This window comes from Pristiophorus japonicus, chromosome 22 (assembly GCF_044704955.1).
Source record: "Pristiophorus japonicus isolate sPriJap1 chromosome 22, sPriJap1.hap1, whole genome shotgun sequence".
In the NCBI taxonomy this organism is placed as follows: Eukaryota; Metazoa; Chordata; class Chondrichthyes; family Pristiophoridae; genus Pristiophorus; species Pristiophorus japonicus.
Window position 1 is genome coordinate 68,694,769 of NC_091998.1, and position 22,647 is coordinate 68,717,415.

The following is a 22,647-nucleotide window of genomic DNA, read 5'->3' on the forward strand; positions in this document are numbered from 1 at the left end:
CTTTCATAAATATGGAAACCAAAACTGCACGCAGTATTCCAGGTGTGGTCTCACCAATACTACCAATTACTTTAACTCTTTGCCCCCTGGTTATTGACCCCTCTGCTAAGGGAAATAGGTCCTTCCTATCCACTCTATCTAGGCCCCTCATAAATTTACACACCTCAATTAAATCTCCCCTCAACCTCCTCTGTTCCCAGCCTATCCAATCTTTGCTCGTAGCTAAAATTGAAGCGCTATGGTCTTTCCTTCCCCCATTTCCCCTTCTGACCTCCTCACAAGGAGACACCTTGTCCTCCTGTGTTTGGACTGAGCCACTTGTCGAACACCACAAATCTTGTCCTGGCTCTTCTGTCTGGCCAGAGAACTTCGTACTGCAGCTTTTTCTGCCCTGCTGGATTTACTACTCAAATCTCCCAGGTGTCGCTGGCATAAATAACATCCTTTTCTGCCGCTCTCCCAGTTCCTTCTGAATGCCCTTCAGCCTTGTAAGTTTTATTCACTTCCAGCATCTTAACTCTGTCTGTCAGAGTTGTAAAACATTATCGGACTCCAGTGGATAAAGTCCAACTATTTTATTTGGAATTCTTCTGGCGTTCATGTATATACATCTCATTTTGCTCTGTGCCCCCTTAACCTTCGCTCGAGCTGTCTGGTCTTGCTGTGTGGGTAATGTGATAGTCCTCCTGATGCTGTATTCTTGGACCTTTCCTGATTACTTCCGTTATCCTGTCCGTGCTTATGGTCAGCCCTGACCACAAGTTGCTCACCTCATTTAAAGGGGATTGCCTACAGTGACACTGCTATTCCTGGCCAGAATGGAGATGTTTGGCTCATTCCCCCATCAATCACGTCTGGAGACTGAGCGGCTGGAGGGGAGTGGGATTGATTTATCAAATCTAATTTTATTAGGTAACGATCCTCCAGTCACTGCTTTTGCTGGAGAAGTCACCCTGCTTTTATCGGGACACGTTGGTGCAGTTTTGGTCTTGAGTTCTGTTTGCTGTTGTTGATGGAGATGCTGTTTAAATAGATTCTGTAGACTGCTTGCTGCATAAATAGATATTAAATGGGCGGGATTTTCGGCTTTTAGGATTTCGGGGCGGTAATGGCGGCAGGGCGGGAAAGTTAGCGCCCGGGAATAGTTTGCGCCTCAGTCAGTAACATTGGATAGCTGAGCCGAGTGTGAGGTGGGGCATTAAGGGAGGCGTTGTACACCTTTCTCAGGGCACTAGGCCGGCTGAGCTAGCGAAAATCCCCAGCTAGCCAGCCGGTCCCGGAGCGCTCTAAGCGAGGCCTGGGAAAAAAATAAAAACTTGAAAAAAAATCCCAAAAGAATTCCCAATACATAGCCCACGCCATCACAACATAAATCGCAACAAAATCAAAGAAAAAGCAACCACACGTACCTGAGATGGCCGTTACTCATCTCACTGCAGCCCGCTTTCCCAGGCGGTCCCAGCAGGGGGCACTACAGATTGGACGGGAAGCAAAATTCGGACTGGTGTCGTAACCGGGCGTGTTACACGCCGGCTCGCCTCTCCCGGGCCGAAACCGGACCCGCAAACCCCGGCGGGCGGGGTGCTAGAAGCTGGCCACCCGCCCAGGAGAGCTCACCACCGCCATTGCCTCGACATAAAGCCTGTAATTATGCCATGGTCCGTTGTCGCTGCTGAATTAGCATGATTTGTTTGTTGATTATGTGCTGAAGTAATTAGATTCATGTTGGCAGAGGATGCAATTCAAGTAGGCTGAAGTGCATCAACCATTGATATGCTTTGATCTCAAGTCATCAATATAATCAGATGGAATATGACAGAAAGCACTTAATAGGAAGTGACTCACGTCACTGGCTCTGGGATTTAAGCACCCCAGTGACGTCACGGCACCATATTTCAAATGATATTAGCTTTATCCTATTACTCACAGCTTTTACCCTCCAAATACTGCAACGCACAGGCTCTGCCACCACAATCTGTGGTAGAAGCCTTCTTCGTTTTAGTGATTCCCGACCATGAGCCAGTTCCAGGCAGAGGTTGATCAGCCCACCTATTGCCACATTTCTGATAACGTCATCTTGGAAAAACCACGCTGTGGTGGGCCATAATCTTGCTGTCCGCTGTTCTCTCTTCTCCCAGTGGGTGGCAGACATCACCTGCTCGGACCCTCGGCCTCAGTAGATGTGTGAGGCAAGACCACCCCCAGAGAGGAGAACAATGAAAGGGGAAAGTATTGCGGGAGCTCTGGCAGTGCCAGTAACTGGAACAGTGAGCTAGGCAGCAGCTCCTTCTCCTCCACTCATGGTCACAAGCTAGTGAGCAGATCCAGGGAGGACGTTATTTGAAGGGAAAAAGCTCACACACACACTCACGGACTCACACACACACGTCCAAGAGGCAGACATGCACACACAGAGACGGGGTTGCTGCAATTTTCTGAGAGCAGAGGAAACTGCAGTCAAATTCCGACCACCAGATTTCACTGAAAAACTTGAGGGCTCCGTCTTAAATTGTGCATCTTTCTAGTTAGAGCTCATAAAGGAACGAACCCGGTCACAATGCCAATTGCCAACTATACAGGCACCATTCTTAATCTGAGCTGCCACACAAGAGCTGGTCTGAACACTGTTCAGGCGGGACTACAGTTTGAGCAGGTCAGGGCAGGCACCACAGGGAGGAATGGAACCTCCATGGCAGGCCTCTCCGGGAAAGGTTAAAGACCCACGTCACTGAGGCAAACTTCTCCAAACGCTATTGAAGTTGTGGAGGATAGAAGCAGCGGGCAATGTAGACAGAAAGGCACGGAACTGATTTGGGAAGTTGCAAAGGCTTGGATTGAGGCAAGACTTGTAAAGTTTAGATATGTTTGCACAAATCCCTCAGTGGTTAGCGGTGCTGCAGACTATCGCATGGCTGGGGACCAACACGCCTCACAACTCGACTTCCTCCCAGTAACGTTACCCAAACCAAGCCAGAGAGAATAAGGCCTCCAGCCTGGTGGGAATTGGATGGTAATGCCCTGAAGATGTTGGGGGAATGATGTGCCGCTCTGTTCTATCCATCGCTGTGGCCATGGCAGTCATCGCCCGGGACAACCGCTGGGATGGCAGAGCCCCACCCCCGCACAAGTCAGACGGTAGTACCATTTCAAATGCAACATCTGTGTCCGCTGATGTGCTTAGGGCTCCGATTGCCATGTGTGGACAGTACTGAGAGTTTATCGTTAATATGGACTCTGCACACACACACAGATCTCACGGGCAGAGCCCGTCAAAGACACGGCACAAAGAGAGATTATTTGCATAAAATGACTAAACACATGGGAATCGCTGACCTCATGGTTCATTTCCATTTAAAGGGACATTGTCACCATGGCAACAAGTCCCTCAAGCGACATTAAAGGTGCACTACCGTGGTGCATAGAATGATGACAAGCTCACATCAATTAGTTTTTTAAAGTTTGAAATGAAGATAAAACTCTCAAACTTGGAATGTGCCGCATGGAGTTATCACGCTGCTGGTGTGGGAACGGGGAACAATGTGCCTCACCCTCACTATGCAAGGGAGACATCATTCATCAGCTCAGATACTGCCTTCAGGCTAAGTGACTAAGGAGAGCTGAATTTAGATTCAAACTAGTGCTTTGAATGTAACAAAACTGGGTGGTTTCTTCATCTGCACCTCACAGCCACAACCAAAGTTCTTCTGAGAAACAAGCTGAAACCCAACTTGCTGCTGACTAATCTGGAAACTTGTCCTCCAGCTCATTATAACTATGGGCCAATACAAGTCAGTGGCTGCTGGACACGGTGTGTTCAAAGGACTAGTGTTTATAGGGTCAACCCAGAAGAGTAATGGCTGGAATTTTGTTTGGGGGCTAATTCGGGCGCTAATGGCGGCAGGGCGGTAAATTTTGCGCCGGGAAATGGTTTGCGTCGGCAGCCACACAATTCATCCGCTGGGCCCTGAGTGTGGGGCGGAGCTCTAAGGGAAGCGTTACACACCTCTCTCGGGGCGCTAGGCCGGCTGAGCAACTGAGAATCCCGAGCTAACCAGCCGGCCTCGGAGCGCCCTGAGAGAGGCTTCCCTGGAAAAATTGACAAAAATACCACACAAGGCTCTCCCAATACCTTGCTCAACCCCACATAAACATAAATCGCAAAATTAAAAAATCAAAAAACAGTCACACTTACCCGATGTAGTAATTCCCCCGTCACTGCCGCCGGAACAGCTCGGACTGCCCGCTTTCCCAGGCGCTCCCACTAGGGGGCGCTACAGATTTAGCGGCAAACAGAAATCGTCGCGATGTGGAACCCGGGCCATTCCACACCGGTGCGATGCTCCCAGGTGGTACTGGTCAGAGCCGCCGGCACCATTAATACTGAATGTGCTGAGTGACACCAATACCGGCGCTCATGGCTCCAAACCCCTATAGCGCCCATGTTTTCACCCTTTCCAGGGGCGTTAAGCGACCATATTTCTGACCCTAACGGTCTTCCTGAGGTAAGGTCACCTCCTGGAGGTTTCAACAAACCTGCGTCTCCGATCATAGCACAAGGAGACACCCAGATATGAGACTCCATCCACTAACCTCTCTCAATAAGCAGATATAAGCCACAGTCAGCCCCTGATTTATTGGGAGCAATTGATATATTCAGAGGATCGGACTGATGGACTTTGTCTTCCTCACTCTTAGTGCCTTCCAACTCCTGATAAATAAGGCACCCTTCCCAGTGAAGAGGGGGATTGTAGCTGCATCCTCCATGGAGCACTGTCAGCTGCGGCTCAGTGTGTCACATGCTCACCTCTAGTCAGTGTGTCACATGTCACCTCTAGTCAGTGTGTCACATGTCACCTCTAGTCAGTGTGTCACATGCTCACCTCTAGTCAGTGTGTCACATGTCACCTCTAGTCAGTGTGTCACATGTCACCTCCAGTCAGTTTGTCACATGTCACCTCCAGTCAGTGTGTCACATGTCACCTCTAGTCAGACCGTTGTGGCTTCCAGTCCCACTGCAGAGAATTGAACAGAGGATCTAGGCTGACAGTCCCAGTGCAGTACTGAGGGAGCACTGCACTGTCGGAAGTGCTGACTTTCGGGTGAGACGTTACAGCGAGGCCCCGTCTGCCCCTCGGGTGGTTGCAAAAGATACCACGGTGCTATTCCAAGAAGAGCAAGGGAGTTCTCCCCGCTGACCTGGCCAATATTTAATACTCAACCAACATGGCCATTATCTCATTGCTGTTTGTGGGACCTTGCTGTGCACAAATTGGCTGTCGCATCAAGATGCACAGACTAAATAAGGGAGATAAATGTCGGAATGCAAAATGGGATAAATTCTGAGAACTAACAATTAACCACAAACAGATCATATTTTTTGCATTCGGTTTCATCTATTGATCATTTTCTGATGGTTGATGCAATTTATTTGTCAGAATTCTATCATCAGACTAATTTGCTTATCCGCTATTTTCTGCCTTGCAAGCAAAGAGAAAAGGTCCAATCACTGTTCAGCTTAACTCAGTTACCTGCAGCTCCCTGTAATCTGTTAGTGTCTTCAGTGACTGATGCTGCATTTCTCTGGCAGGTATCACGTCTGTGTAACAGCCCTGGTCTACTTCCTGCCCCTGATGGTGATGGGGTTCGCTTACACCGTTGTCGGCATAACCCTGTGGGCAAGTGCGATCCCAGGAGATTCCTCCGACAGGTACAGGGAGCAGATGAATGCCAAGAGGAAGGTGAGTGAGCCACCATGTTCCTTCAACCGGTGCCTGAGATGAGGCTTGCTGTGGTGGTTAGGGCCACGTGGAGGGGAGGCGGGCGCGGGGTGTATGCGGAGAGAAGCGATACCCTTTGTGTGTAGTCATATTCCTGCAAGATACTTTGGCCATGAATTTGCAGTCGGAGGCTTCCCATGGGCAATTGCTTCCGAACCGCAAGGAAAGTATGAACCTACCTGATGTGCCCGAGGGTTGCTAGACTCGTGCTCCTGGGCCTGCGAGCGTGCGCGATGCTAAAGGCCCACGTACCTCGGGACTCAGGTGGGTTCGCAAGCACCCCTAGCATCAGGTGGGCCCGGCAGCCAATGAAACTGGGATTCACATTATGCTTATGGGGATTGCCTTTTTGGACGGACACCCCATCTGGGGCTTGCCGGGCACAGGTTGAGCAGTTCCAGTTCTACAGAGAGTCTGAGCTCCTGGAGCTGGCTGCTCCATAAAATCATTCTCCTTGAGACCCTGCCAGTATAGTCAGTGCCAGTTACACACCAGTTAAATAAAAATAAATCATTACAAGTTCAAAATGAATTCAAATACAATTAAATGAAACATTTAAAACAACATTTTATTTTTTGAAAAGAAATTTAAATGTTTTCAGGGGGATAAAAATAACCTAATTGCGAGTGTTTTTATTTTAAACAATATATTTTAAAAATATTTATTGAAACTCTTACACTGGTAAAAGAGGGCCCTCTGCCTTCAGGGGCATTCGCTGGGCAGTAATTGGGCAAATAGCCCAACCATCGGCGGCAGATGTCCATTTCCCGGGGAAGCTAAAACTTGACAGATCACAAGTTGTGGGATTTCCTGGGCACTTACGGCCGCGTACATGGTCATCTTCCCCAGAAAATGCAGGCCGATGTTTTCAACAGAAAATAAGAATAAATCTGTCAGCAGCTAGATGATAATTTTTTATTGTAAACTGTTGTGGTGTAATACACCACGAGAAGTCTGTGAAAAGTTAAAGAGTTGTTTATTTGATTACCTCCAGGGGAGAGCGAATTTTACTGGGTCCTCACCCAGGCATTCCAAAGATTCACTTTTCCAAAACACAACATGGCTGCTTCCGTTAAACAGTTACACTGACCTATTTTGATCAGGCAGTGTTCCTGTCAGCTGACATGACATTTAGATATTGCCTTAAAAGAATATTGTTGCGCAATATAGCCATCCAGTATGTAAATTTATGTTTAATATGTCTTACCATATCTGTTGTGGTGTGCTATGTTGCAGCGTGCATCCTGTCACCAACATCCTGAAGTGACTAGGGAGTTCCTGGAATTGTATTGCTGCTGTCTCAGCTCGTGTGCAAAGCTTGTGACCTACATGCACTACGTCACAAATTGACATCTATTCTAAAATATGTCTGAATTTAAAAGCAGGCCCATGTCGTACTTCCATCCCCCATTTTGGCCCTTGGCTAACCCGCCCAAGGTGACAATTCCCACTCTACCTGATACGATGCCTTGTAGCCCCCTTTATGCAGCAGTCGCTACAGGGTTAGGGAGGTCCAGTGCCTTTTAAGCTCTAAATAACATCTAATTTAAGTAACCTCACCTGCTCCTTAACTATTGCTTAAGCTTTCTTTGTATTATTTTGTTTTGAGCAAGCAATGCATGTCATTCCCAACTAGCACAGAGCCAGAACCAGTTGTACTGCCACCACTATATGTGAGATAATGCGAATCCAAGGGTGGATGTCCACATTCAAGCCCCAATTCCAGGCCTGTTCATACCAGGGAATTTTACGGAGTTCAGTTTGGTCTCCTTGTCTAGCTTGTTTAGTTTCTGTTTCAGGAGGTGATACCGTTTGATGTTTCCCTGCCCCTGGTGTAGGAGGTTGGTCAGACCTTCCGGGAGGTGTACGGGTGCCACAAGGGCTTCCTCGTATAGCCCCAGGTCCGTCTTTATTTCACCAGTTAGATTTTCAGTGATTGTTTCCCGTGCGTGAATGTACGTCATTGGTGCACATCCGATGGTTACGGGTCAGCTGGGGGTAAAGCAAACATTGGGATTAGTGACGTTACTCTAGTTACACGTCCTTTAGGTGGCCACCAGAGTATTCACCTCTTCCCCGGTATGCTGAGTGGGTTGGTTCCAACTCTATTTCCAGCACGCATCCGATAGTTTGATTAAATCCACACCCATCGTATTTCCTTGTCCCACAGGGTGAGGGCAAATTGTTAGGCTTCCTACCCTGCGGCACCCACTCAATGAGACCCCGCTCATTGTTTCATCCATTGGATAGTACCACAAGTAGTCCCTTTCTCTCATCAATCCGAAATTCTCCACCTCATATTGTGGGTATGGTTTCGCGTTTCCGGTCATCACCCTACCATTGAGGTGCGGTTATTGGTGCACCCACCAGTCACAAGGTAGACCCTTGCCATGCCCTTTAATATGCAGCGATCCAGGGCTCCCGGGTGTTGGGCCAGCTGCAGTAGGTGGGTGCGGTTGATCCAGTCCGGAACCCTCCCAGCATGCATTTGGTCCAGGTTATGGTGCACTTGTCCTATTATCCACCTGCCATAGGCGTGACAGATATCCCGTTTTGCCCCGTTAGATGCGTCCTGATATTCTCGATCAATTAGGCGATTAATAGTGGCGGAATGTGCCTCCAATATTGTCAGTCTTTTTAATTGTATCTTGGAGGTTTCCTGCCCCAAGTCCACTCCTGTCCCGGCATACCACGTGTGTTTCTGGAGTAATATCCGCATGGTCTCTCTAAGACACTCGGAGCTTGCCTTTACCGATTGGATATCCAGGGCATTTACAAGGGAGGTGCCAGTATTAACTCCAGTCAATACATCATTGACTAGTCCTCGCTTGAAGCACTGGAATCCTATGTGTCCCTGGTATTGGGAGGCTCCCGAGGCATCCCTTGCTTTGCTGAGTACTATGTTTAGCATCCTGGTGTATAGTGCTCGTATCTCGGGGTCGTATCTTACAACTGGGTTCCCTCTTATGCTCGCAGAACCACTCCGCCCGGATTATTGGGGATAGACATGTATCGCTTCATGCACAAATGTATTGTGTAGACTCAAACCTTGTGTGCCTAATACTCACAGTGAAATCGTAAGGCTGGTATTGGACCAAATTCAGGATGACTTCCCGGTCAACTATCCAACAATCTCTCACGATGTCTGATGTGACATCTTTTATATTGCTACCGCTGCGGCTACCCTCCTTTGTAAGGCACCGCATATAGTTAGCACGTGGCCATATGTTTCTACAGGCATCTAATACCTGTGTCATCCCTGATAGATACTCTTAAACTTAATCTGTATGCATCTCTGATAGGTCCGGAAACTGGTCCATATTCTATTGATACCACATTCAATGCACAAGTTCCTATTGTACCCTATTCTGACACCCAATATTGTGGGTTGGGTTCCCTTACACCCGCAAAATGTTCGGCCTAGTCTGAGGGGGGGGGCACTGCGCCCTGTCGCTGGAATATGCCAGTCAGATATATTCCGTCTTCCACGAGGACCAATTGGCAAATCGAGTCTCCCTGATCCTCTGGATGTCGATTTCTCAGAAGATGTTCTGTTCCATGGGTCCAAAGTATGATCAGAACCACGATCCTCCAAGTCATCCTGTAAATAGGAAAAGGGTGGATGCCCTTGGGCTATTCACTACGTGTCAGTGTATCGTTTCAACTGGGACCAATGTTTCCATCGTCCGACGCCCTTAATATCTGCACACACGCATGTGTCGCTGCTGATGAGTACCTGATATGGGCCGGACCATCGTGGGGCAAATCCCGTTCGGCCCGGTAAACCTTTTACTATTACCTTTTTTCCTACCTGTGGAATGTCTGCTGGTGATTCTAAATCCTCATTCTGGTCCCTACCTGCCTGCTGTTCCCTGACTTCCTGTCTCATGCCTTTTAACTCTTTGCTCAGTTCCATTACATATCTACAAATGCGGTCCCTCAATGGACCCAGGTCCACTCCCTCGGGTAGTTACTCCCTCGGGTAGTCTCATGGCCCTACCTGTCATGAGTCCGTATGGGGTTAGACCCGTTGTATGGTTCGGAGTGGCTCTCAGCCTCATTAATATGGCAGGTAACAGTTCGCCTTGAATGGCCTTGGCCAGGGCTGTCTTTATAGTGCGGTTTGTCTGTTCCACCATCCCCCAACTCTGGGGGTGGTAAGGGATGTGAAATTTCTGTTTGATGCCTAATGTGGTGCACAATAACTTTACTACCTGCATTGTGAAGTGGGTTCCTTGATCAGAGTCGATTAGAGTGGGTATTCCCCAGCGGGGAATTACCCTTCTGCGAAAATTCTTGCTACCGTGGTCGCGGTGTAGTTTCTGTTGGCGAATGCTTCAACCCACCGTGTGAACAGATCTGTTATCACTAGACAGTATTTTCTTCCTCGAGAGTTTGGCAATGGCCCTGTAAAGTCAATTTGTATATTCCTCCCACGGTCCCCGTGGGCATGGTTGATGGGCCATTCTTATTTTGAAGGCCTTCCCCGAATTATGTTGGGTGCACGTAATACATTGCTGGCAACACTTAGCAATGTCACGCCCCATTCCTGGCCACCACCAATCTCGGGAGGTAATTATTGTCATGGTGTTTGCGTCCGGCGTGGTTGATGCCGTGGTGCAATTACATGAGCATTTTCCTTATACAGGAGGGGACTTGTACCTTTCCGTCCTTTCTCCACACGGATTCCGACCCAAGCACTCCTCCATTCCTCTTCCATTTTGCTCTTTCTTTCTTTCTAACGTCTGCATGTAATTTTTATATCCTCTTCCGTGGTGAGGCTGATTACTGGTTCTGCCTCGACTTGGGCAGATGTCGCTGCCTCGCGAGCAGCCTCGTCTCCTTTCTGAATTAGTCCACCACCCGCTGCTGCGCTTTTACCTTTAGTATCACCGCCTTGGCAGCATTTAGTAACAGCCTAATCCAGCCTTCATGTTTGATGGCCTCACCACCCGAGATGACAAACCCTCGCCTTCCCCAGGCGACCATGTAGTCATGGACTGTTCCGGAAGCATACCTGCTGTCGGTATGAATGTTTACTGATTTCCCCTTTGCTAATATCAGAGCTTCGGTCAGGGGCAGCAGCTCTGCCTCATGTGCTGATAGTCCTCCATCTCATGCCCCTTCAACTTCAGACCCCAACCTTTAACCTCTTTTTACATTTCCCTCAATTGTTTCGAAGCGCCGAGGGACGCTACATAAATAAAAGTTATTAATATTATTATTACTTGCGGGTGTTGATCCACCATCGCCCATCCCATTCTGGGATGGACATTCCCATACATTCGAGACCCGTCTATGAGGTCTGGATTCTAGAGTGCGATCTCACCCAAATTTCCGGGGGAGTCCTCCCACTCGAGAGCATCGCACCCATGGGGTTCCCCCAGGGCGAGGATTCCCTTTGCCGGCTTTTCTCCGATGTCGTGGAATATTTTTGCTCATTCATCGTTGGGCAGTAGGAACACTTCCCATTGTGCCCTGCGTACATTTGAGGCAAGCTGGAGCTTTGAGTACTGTTGAGGGGGATGACTCATCAGGAGGGAGCAGCAGCAGCCAAGTTCATGGCACCGTGGCTGGCTCTGCTGCACAGGAGGGCAGGAAAAAGAGTGGGAGAGCGATAGTGATAGGGGATTTAATTGTAAGGGGAATAGATAGGCGATTCTGCAGCCGCAACCGAGACTCCAGGATGGTATGTTGCCTCCCTGGTGCAAGGATCAAGGATGTCTCGGAGCAGGTGCAGGACATTCTGAAAAGGGAGGGTGAACAGCCAGTTGTCATGGTGCACATTGGTACCAACGATATAGGTAAAAAATGGGATGAGGTCCTACGAGACGAATTTAAGGAGCTAGGAGCTAAATTAAAAAGTAGGACCTCAAAAGTAGTAATCTCGGGATTGCTACCAATGCCATGTGCTAGTCAGAGTAGGAATCGCAGGACAGCTCAGATGAATACGTGGCTTGAGCAGTGGTGCAGAAGGGAGGGATTCAAATTCCTGGGGCATTGGAACCGGTTCTGGGGAAGGTGGGACCAGTACAAACCGGACGGTCTGCACCTGGGCAGGACCGGAACCAATGTCCGAGGAGGAGTGTTTGCTAGGGCTGTTGGGGAGGAGTTAAACTAATATGGCAGGGGGATGGGAACCAATGTAGGGAGACGGAGGGAAACAAATTGGAGACAGAAGCAAAAGACAGAAAGGAGATGAGTAAAAGTGGAGGGCAGAGAAACCCAAGGCAAAAAACAAAAACGGCCACTTTGCAGAAAAATTCTAAAGGGTCTAAGTGTGTTAAAAAGGCAAGCCTGAAGGCTCTGTGCCTCAATGCGAGGAGTATTCGGAATAAGGCGGACGAATTAACTGTGCAGATAGCAGTTAACGGATACGATGTGGTTGGCACCATGGAGACATGGCTCCAGGGTGACCAAGGCTGAGAACCCAACATCCAAGGGTACTCAACATTTAGGAAGGATAGACAGAAAGGGAAAGGAGGCGGGGTGGCGTTGCTGGTTAAAGAGGAAATTAATGCAATTGTAAGGAAAGACATTAGCTTGGATGATGTGGAATCGGTATGGGTGGAACTACGGAATACCAAGGGGCAGAAAACGCTAGTGGGAGTTGTGTACAGACCTCCAAACAGTAGTCATGATGTTGGGGAGGGCATCAAACAGGAAATTAGGAGTGCATGCAATAAAGGTGCAGCAGTTGTCATGGGTGACTTTAATATGCATATAGATTGGGCTAACCAAACTGGAAACAATACGGTGGAGGGGGATTTCCTGGAGTGCATAAGGGATGGTTTTTTAGACCAATATGTCGAGAAACCAACTAGTGGGGAGGCCATCTTAGACTGGGTGTTGTGTAATGAGAGAGGATTAATTAGCAATCTCGTTGTGCGAGGCCCTTTGGGGAAGAGTGACCATAAAATGGTGGAATTCTACATAAGGATGGAGAATGAAACAGTTAATTCAGAGACCATGGTCCAGAACTTAAAGAAGGGTAACTTTGAAGATATGAGGTGTGAATTGGCTAGGATAGATTGGCGAATGATGCTTAAGGGGTTGACAGTGGATGGGCAATGGCAGACATTTAGAGACCGCATGGATGAACTACAACAATTGTACATCCCTGTCTGGTGTAAAAATAAAAAAGGGAAGGTGGCTCAACCGTAGCTATCAAGGGAAATCAGGGATAGTATTAAAGCCAAGGAAGTGGCATACAAATTGGCCAGAAATAGCAGCGAACCCAGAGACTGGGAGAAATTTAGAACTCAGCAAAGGAGGACGAAGGGTTTGATTAGGGCAGGGAAAATAGAGTACGAGAGGAAGCTTGCAGGGAACATTAAAGTGGACTGCAAAAGCTTGTATAGATATGCAAAGAGAAAAAGGTTAGTAAAGACAAATGTAGGTCCCCTGCAGTCAGAATCAGGGGAAGTCATAACTGGGAACAAAGAAATGGTAGACCAATTGAACAAGTACTTTGGTTCGGTATTCACTAAGGAGGACACAAACAACCTTCCGGATATAAAGGGGGTCAGAGGGTCGAGTAAGAAGGAGGAACTGAGGGAAATCCTTATTAGTCGGGAAATTGTGTTGAGAAAATTGATGGGGTTGAAGGCCGATAAATCCCCAGGGCCTGATGGACTGCATCCCAGAGTACTTAAGGAGGTGGTCTTGGAAATAGCGGATGCATTGACAGTCATTTTCCAACATTGCATAGACTCTGGATCAGTTCCTATGGAGTGGAGGGTAGCCAATGTAATCCCACTTTTTAAAAAAGGAGGGAGAGAGAAAACAGGGAATTATAGACCGGTCAGCCTGACCTCAGTAGTGGGTAAAATGATGGAATCAATTATTAAGGATGTCATAGCAGCGCATTTGGAAAGAGGTGACATGATAGGTCCAAGTCAGCATGGATTTGTGAAAGGGAAATCTGCTTGACAAATCTTCTGGAATTTTTTGAGGATGTTTCCAGTAGAGTGGACAAGGGGGAACCAGTTGATGTGGTGTATTTGGACTTTCAGAAGGCTTTCGACAAGGTCCCATACAAGAGATCAATGTGCAAAGTTAAAGCACATGGGATTGGGGGTAGTGTGCTGACATGGATTGAGAACTGGTTGTCAGACAGGAAGCAAAGAGTAGGAGTAAATGGGTACTTTTCAGAATGGCAGGCAGTGACTAGTGGGGTACCGCAAGGTTCTGTGCTGGGGCCCCAGCTGTTTACATTGTACATTAATGATTTAGATGAGGGGATTAAATGTAGTATCTCCGAATTTGCAGATGACACTAAGTTGTGTGGCAGTGTGAGCTGCGAGGAGGATGCTATGAGGCTGCAGAATGACTTAGTAGGTTAGGTGAGTGGGCAAATGCATGGCAGATGAAGTATAATGTGGATAAATGTGAGGTTATCCACTTTGGTGGTAAAAACAGAGAGACAGACTATTATCTGAATGGTGACAGATTAGGAAAAGGGGAGATGCAACAAGACCTGGGTGTCATGGTACATCAGTCATTGAAGGTTGGCATGCAGGTACAGCAGGCGGTTAAGAAAGCAAATGGCATGTTGGCCTTCATAGCGAGGGGATTTGAGTACAGGGGCAGGGAGGTGTTACTACAGTTGTACAGGGCATTGGTGAGGCCACACCTGGAGTATTGTGTATAGTTTTGGTCTCCTAACTTGAGGAAGGACGTTCTTGCTATTGAGGGAGTGCAGCGAAGATTCACCAGACTGATTCCCGGGATGGCGGGACTGACATATCAAGAAAGACTGGATCAACTGGGCTTGTATTCAAAGGAGTTCAGACGAATGAGAGGGGATCTCATAGAAACGTTTAAAATTCTGACGGGTTTAGACAGGGTAGATACAGGAAGAATGTTCCCAATGTTGGGGAAGTCCAGAACCAGGGGTCATAGCCTAAGGATAAGGGGTAAGCCATTTAGGACCGAGATGAGGAGAAACTTCTTCACCCAGAGAGTGGTGAACCTGTGGAATTCTCTACCACAGAAAGTTGTTGAGGCCTATTCACTAAATATATTCAAAAAGGAGTTAGATGTAGTCCTTACTACTCGGGGGATCAAGGGGTATGGTGAGAAAGCAGGAATGGGGTACTGAAGTTGCATTTTCAGCCATGAACTCATTGAATGGCGGTGCAGGCTAGAAGGGCCGAATGGCCTACTCCTGCACCTATTTTCTATGTTTCTATGTTTCTCCCGTGTTTAGCATTTCCACCAAGGCATGTTTGGTGTATAACATTATCTCTGCCGTCATGACGATGCGTTCGCTGATCTTCACCGCCCAAGTGGCACAGTGCAGTGCGGCTCTGCACCGGGACAGACCTGCTGCCACCGGTGACTTCTGGGTCGAATAGTAAGCTACGGGTCACATCCTGTCGTTGTGTGACCACCACCCCATAAACCCCCCCACCCCTGATTTTTGCAATAAATTTGGAAGGGGAGGGCCATATTTGGTGGTCCCAGGCTTATTACAATTTACACTTATTTCCTGGTTTTCTGCAATTAAAACAATTTCTCCCATATTTCTCTTGGCCACTTTGCCCTTACCATTTGATGAATGTCACGCTCATCCATATAATGTATGTTAGACAGTTCACCCAATATTTTCCAAAAGACGGCAGTGCCGTGTGATGCCTTTAACATGGGAAGGTCTTTCAACAAGCCTTGTTTCTCAATTGCTGTGAAAGGCTTATAGTTAAAGTTCAGTCCTCACAAATTACCGTCGGTGTCGGGGTCCTGTCCGCGAGCAAACAGTGGTGCCATTAATACTTCATCATAGTTGTCCTCGGCCGGTGCCGGTGCATATATGGAGGGGGTTGTCCCCATTGTCATTGAACTTGTGGTTCTGTCGTTGTCGTCAGTCACTTTGAACACAGATAGTCTCTGTTGTTCACTAGCTTCTCTTAAGTTCTTTAATTCTTCTCATTTTGGTTTAGCCAGTTCTTTGTACTTTATAAATTGTCATGCTCTAATTATGCCAGCCTTCATTGCTTTCTTTTTCTCACCAATCTTTCTGAATTGGTGGCTCTTTAGAAGTATCCCATCCATCCTTCATCATTTTATCTGTAAGTCCCTGGCGGTCTTCAGCGTAAAACCTCGTGAGCGACCGTTCCGGTCCACAGTCTATTTTACCTCCGTCGGCCATACCCTGGTCCGAACTGATACTTGATAATTTAGCTTTCTATTTAGACAATTATCAGACACTCAGGTAATCCTAGACCCAGATCAACTTTGTACTTGACTGTGTTATCTGGTACAGTTATATTGTACACTCTAGACTTTTGACAAGGTCCCACACAAGAGATTGGTGTGCAAAATCAAAGCTCATGGTATTGGGGATAATATACTGATGTGGATAGAGAACTGGTTGGCAGACAGGAAGCAGAGAGTCGGGATAAACGGATCCTTTTCAGACTGGCAGGCAGTGACTAGTGGGGTGCCGCAGGGTTCAGTGCTGGGACCCCAGCTCTTTACAATATACAATGATTTGGATGAAGGAATTGAGTGTAATATCTCCAAGTTTGCAGATGACATTAAACTGGGTGGTGGTGTGAGCTGTGAGAGGGACACTAGGTGGCTGCAGGGTGACTTGGACAGGTTAGATGAGTGGGCAAATGCAAGGCAGAAGCAGTATAATGTGCATAAATATGAGGTTATCCACTTTGGGGGCAAAAACGCGAAGACAGAATATTATCTGAATGGCAGCAGATTAGAAAAAGGGGAGGTGCAACGAGACCTGGTGTCATGGTTCATCAGTCATTGAAAGTTGGCATACAGGTGCAGCAGGAGGTGAAGAAGGCAAATGGTATGTTAGCCTTCATAGCTAGGGGATTTGAGTATTGGAGCAGGGAGGTCTTACTGCAGTCGTACAGGGCCTTGGTAAGGCCTCACCTGGAATATTGTGTTCAGTTTTGGTCTTCTAATCTGAGGAAGGACGTTCTTGCTATTGAGGGAGTGCAGCGAAGGTTCACCAGACTGATTCCCGGGATGGCAGGACTGACATATGAGGAGAGACTTGATCAACTGGGCCTTTATACATTGGAGTTTGGAAGGATGAGAGGGGATCTCATAGAAACATATAAGATTCTGACGGGATGGGACAGGTTAGATGCGGATAGAATGTTCCCAATGTTGGGAAAGTCCAGAACTAGGGGACACAGTCTTAGGATAAGGAGTAGGCCATTTAGGACTGAGATGAGAAGAAACGTCTTCACTCAGAGAGTTGTTAATCTGTGGAATTCCCTGCTGCAGAGAGTTATTGATGCCAGTTCATTGGATATATTCAAGAGGGTGTTAGATATGGCCCTTACGGCTAAGGGGATCAAGGGGTATGAAGAGAAAGCAGGAAAGGGGTACTGAGGGAACGATTAGCCATGATCTTATTGAATTGTGGTGCAGATTCGAAGGGCCGAATGGCCTACTCCTGCGCCTATTTTCTATGTTTCTATGTTTCTATACAATTATAACTTAATTACTTCCAACTTGCTGACATATATCACTACGACAATTTTTCTGACAATTACTTTAATCTAAATTACTCAATTACATATAATACAAGTCTTACTGTTCCGCAGACTTCTTCCAAAGTTTGGATCCCCTGGTCGACCAACATGTCCCGTCACAGATTACATCGGATTTTAGAGTGGTAATTTAAAATACTCACTGTGTGATGACCTGTCAACGGTCTTCTGTTTGCCTTCCAAGGAATCCTGTTCGGATAATAAATACACCACGAGAAGTCTGTGAAAAGTTAAAGAGTTGTTTATTTGATTACCTCGAGGGGAGAGCAAATTTTACTGGGTCCTCACCCAGGCACTCCAAAGATTCACTTTTCCAGAACACAACATGGCTGCTTCCGTTATACAGTTACACTGACCTATTTTGATCAGGCAGTGTTCCATGACATTTAGATATTGCCTTAAAAGCATATTGTTGCGCAATATAGCCATCTAGTATGTAAATTTATGTTTAATATGTCTCACCATATCCGTTGTGGTGTGCTATGTTGCAGCGTGCATCCTGTCACCAACATCCTGAAGCGACTAGGGAGTTCCTGGAATTGTATTGCTGCTGTCTCAGCTCATGTGCAAAGCTTGTGACCGACATGCACTACGTCACAAATTGACATCTATTCTAAAATATGTCTGAATTTAAAAGCAGGCCCATGTCGTACTTCATAAACTACAACTTCTGATTCAATGCTTCAATTCAAGTCAATAAAATCAGCCATGGATCCTATTCCTTGAGCTCTGCTAGCAACGTCTTCATGGAATTTTCAGCCTCTTCGCAATAGGCCCTTGCTCGTCCAGTAACCGAACAAATTTGAGGAATGCATCCTTTACCTTTTCATAGAATCATACAGCACAGAAGGAGGCCATTCGGCCCATCGTGTCCGTGCCAGTTCTTTGCACGAACTATTCAATACGTCCCACTCCCCAGCAAATCTTTACCCTTCATGTATTTAACCAACTCCCTTTTGAAAGTTATTAATAAATCTGCTTCCACCGCCCTATCAGGCATCTACTCCTTCCCCATCTTGCCTTCCTCTCCTTCCCTTTTCCCCACACAGACTCTTCATTGGCCCTTGAGGTGAAGCCCCATCACTGGGGCTTGCCGGGCACAGGTTGAGCAGTTCCAGTTCGACAGAGAGTCTGAGCTCCTGGAAATCAGTCTCCTTGAGACCCTGCGTGTAATCAGGTGCCAGCCCCTTTAAACAAGTATGGAGTAGAATCAGAGGAATTACAGCGGGAACCCACTGGGGGTGTAATTGGATCTCGCGAGTAGTGTGAGGGTTCAAGCGAATCATCAACCTGTTTTACACCACACACAATTTTCTTGTCCGTTGAATTCAATGTCTTCAATTGGCTATGAGGCCTTTGCATGTTTCTGGTCCAGACCAACTTCACCCCAGTTTAGTTCACTGAACCTGTGTCCATGCTTGCTCTTCAATGCCTGGTCATCTCCCACCACCCCAACCACATACTTTGCCCAGATTAATGTGATACCAAGAATATTAAAATAAACATCTTATTCATTGCCACAGATGGACAGCAGCTCACACACCTCCCAGCTCCTGGCTAAAGAACAGCAGCAACACAGGCCGGGCAGGCGGCAACCACCCATGACATGATATGGCTGCAAAATATTAGTACACTTACAGCAGACACTGCTTCCGAGATCTTTGCCATTCCTCAACTAAGTTCTCTTTGTGGATAGTGATTCCCAGGGACTGGTTAGACATTGCCATTTCATCTCTGTCTGAATCCAGCCCAGATTGATGGGATGACAGTAGTCACTACACTTCAAAGGTGCTCCATCCATCCATCTTAGCCTCCCTCCCTCCCTTCCTTCCTTCCTTCCTTCCTTCCTTTATTTTTTTATGAAAATATTTTGCTCCTCCAAGTTGACACTCCCATTTTGCTCAACTCACAAATCCCAGAGACTGAGCTGATCCTGACTCAGAATAAAGCAATGAAGTCATGCTGTTTTTGGGAGCTGAAGCCCGGCTGGGAGATTTGAATAATCTAAAGGCTGCCCTTTGTTCCCGGCGGCAGGTGGTGAAGATGATGATGGTGGTGGTGACCACCTTCGCTGTGTGCTGGTTGCCCTTTCACATCTACTTCCTGCTCTACCTGTTCCACCCTGAGATCTACCAGAAGAAGTACATCCAGCAAGTGTACCTGGCCATCAACTGGCTGGCCATGAGTTCCACAATGTACAACCCCATCATCTACTGCTGTCTCAATGACCGGTAAGTCGCGACTGGAGAAAGGACGTTCTTCCTCACCCCCAAGGTGATGACCAACATATTTCAGTTAGCCAGGCAGTGGACAGTTCCCCAGGAGTAGCGGCAGCCAAGCTGGCTGAGCCTCAAAGCCCCCCACACCACTTCTCCTAAGTATTCCGCCAACGTAGCAAGTCCTTCTGAGCCTGTGTGTTTATAATGTATACAGTGCACCATAATTTGCACAAGGGGCCAAGCTATAGAGTATGAGTCATACTGGCATTACCCAACGCACTGTACAATGACCCCTGAGGCACATTTCCTCTGCTGATGCCTGTGATTCCCCTGAATTACAATTCCACGGGTGTCAGTCACTCCCCAGTGCCCCACCCAAGTGGCCATTCTTCATGTGTGGGCCTTCACAGTGAATGGTCGCAGGCTGTTCCACTATGGGAGGAGTCACTGCCGATCTGAATTCCACACACGCTCGCTCACTGTCCAGCCAGACTTGTATCACATGGTGTGGCCAGCCAGTGTCGGGGACGCACTCTCCAAATAATCTGCCAGGCGTAGGTTGTGGGGATAGTGTGAGGGGATCTCATTGGCGGTGGGTGCCTACTCCGTTACAACAACAACTTGCATTTATATAGCACCTGTAACACAGTAAAACGTCCCGAGGCGCTTCACAGAACTGCTTTAAGACACACAAAAAAATTGACAGCGAGCCACATAAGAAGAAATTACAACAGGTGACCAAAAGCTTGGTCAAAGAGGTAGGTTTTAAGGAGCATCTTAAAGAAGGAAAGAGAGGTAGAGAGGCAGAGAGGTTTAGGGAGGGAGTTCCAGAGCTTGGGTCCCAGGCAACAGAAGGCACGGTCACCAATGGTGGAGCGATTATAATCAGGGATGCTCAGGAGGGCAGAATTTGAGAAGTTCAGAGATCTCGGGGGGTTGTGGGGCTGGAGGAAATTACAGAGATAGGGAGGGGCGAGGCTATGGAGGGATTTGAAAAAAAAGGATGAGAATTTTGAAATCGAAGTGTTGCTTAACTGGAAGCCAATGTAGGTCAGTGAGCACAGGGGATGATGGGTGAGTGGGACTTGGTGCGAGTTAGGACACGGGGCAGCCGAGTTTTGGATCACCTCTAGTTTACGTAGGGTAGAATGCGTGAGGCCAGCCAGGAGTGTGTTGGAATAGTCAAGTCTAGAGGTAACAAAGGCACGGATGAGGGCTTCAGCAGCGGATGAGCTGAGGCAGAGGCGGAGACGGGCGATGTTACAGAGGTGGAAATAGGCGGTCTTAGTTATGCTGTGGATATGTGGCCAGAAGCTCATTTCAGGGTCAAATATGACCCCTATATCTAGTGCCCACCTACCCCAGGACACCTAACACCGCCCCCGCCCCCTCCTTAGAGCATTGTGTGTGTTGGGGGTGGGGGGCGCGGGGCTGACCCAATTTGTTTAAACGTCACCAAGCTGCTTGTTTGGGAGTCCACGCAGCCAGCGGAAGATCTGGACACCTTATCGCCGTCAGTGCAGTGGTCTCCTGTACTGCACAGGGTCCCTTCTGTGCCAGGGAAAGAGGGCCTCTTGGCAGCCCCTTGGCCTGGTCCTTTTGGCATCATTTGTCTTGTAAAGGGTAGACCGAGGTTTAGCTCCAGCGTACGAGCCAATCGGGCGCTCCCGGAGTGGTTGTAACTTGACCCCTCCGGTGGGTTCCACCAGGATTGTGGCCGAGCCCTGGGGAAAACCTCGGACCCTCATGTTTGATAGATCGACAATGGTGAGATTGTGCAGTTTGTTTCTGTTTCAGGTTCCGGGCTGGATTCCGTCGTGTGTTCCGCTGGTGCCCGTTTGTCAAAGCCAACGACTACGAGGGACTGGAGATGAAATCGGCCAAGTATTTCCAGACCCAGGGCAGCATGTACAGGATCAGCCGCATGGAAACCACACTGTCCACAGTCGTCAACCAGAATGAGGACAACATCGATGAGACGGTCAAGGCAACGCATTTGTCCCTGGACCTCACCTCCAACGGCTCTGCCCGCAGCCTCTCAAAGGCAGGGTCTGAGACCTCCATTGGCCACTACAGGCCAGACCTCTACTAAATGGTCAGTTCTAACCTAGCTCCCCGATCCAAAGTGTGTGAAGAGAGTGAATTTCTCCAAACAGACAGCAGCCGGTGTTGAGACACTAGGAGGTCACCACATACCAATTTACCACAATACATGTGAGATTGGTGCCTCTGCAACAGGGGCCCCGAAATCCAAATGAAAGCACTAATCTGGGCCTCAACACCAATCCTGTAGCTCACCAAGCGTCCCCTGAACAGGTTGCTGGTAAAATACTTGTCCCTTAATGCAGGGAACTCTTGTGTAGAAAGTTCTAGCTTGGCTTCGCGCCCCCAACCATCATTAAATGGCCAAATTTGTCAAATTCTCGATCGTCCGCTACCTGCAAGCAGTCGGCTTGTAAAATCCCTGCCCCGAGAGCAAAACCTTTATAATTCTGCTGTGCTTCTTCAGTACCCAGAATACAATGCAGCACAACCCTGCGTAATATCATGAATCACAAAACGGTTACATCACAGACGGCCATTCGGCCCGTCGAGCCCGTGCCGGCTCTCTGCAGGAGCACCTCAGCCAGTCCCACTCCCCCGCCCTTTCCCTGGAGCCCTGCAATTATTTTCCTTCAGGTACTTATCCAATCCCCTTTTGAAAGCCACGATTGAGTCTGCCTCCCCCACCCTCTCAGGCCGTGCATTCCAGATCCCAACCACTCGCTGCGTAAAAACGTTTTTCCTCATGTCACCTTTGGTTCTTCTGCCAATCGCCTTAAATCTGTGACCTCTGGTTCCTGACCCTTCCACCAATGGGAACAGTTTCTCTCTATCTACTCTGTCCAGACCCCTCATGATTTTGAACACCTCCATCAAATCTCCTCTCAACCTTCTCTGCTCCAAGGAGAACAAACCCCAGCTTCTCCAGTCTCTCCACGTAATCCCTCATCCCTGGAATTATCATCCGACTTCCCGATTTCTAAAACTCGTTCTCCAAATGATATGTTGGGGTTGAGATTCATCATAACACAACTCACCGACCTTCAAAAGCTACAGGAGTTTACCAACAAAAGATAAGTCAAA

The 22,647-nt window shown here is 47.9% G+C and overlaps 1 protein-coding gene across 1 annotated transcript in view; it reads left to right on the plus strand.

The window, feature by feature from the left end:
* Positions 1 to 22,364, plus strand: part of LOC139234801 (substance-P receptor-like) — a 243,136-nt gene extending 220,772 nt beyond the window's left edge. The window contains exons 3-5 of the mRNA XM_070865491.1: positions 5,588 to 5,738; positions 19,337 to 19,533; positions 21,319 to 22,364. Coding sequence (XP_070721592.1) covers positions 5,588 to 5,738; positions 19,337 to 19,533; positions 21,319 to 21,613 — 643 coding nt within the window. The 3' untranslated portion in view covers positions 21,614 to 22,364. The remainder of the gene's footprint in view (positions 1 to 5,587; positions 5,739 to 19,336; positions 19,534 to 21,318) is intronic.
* The last annotated feature ends 283 nt before the right edge of the window (positions 22,365 to 22,647 follow it).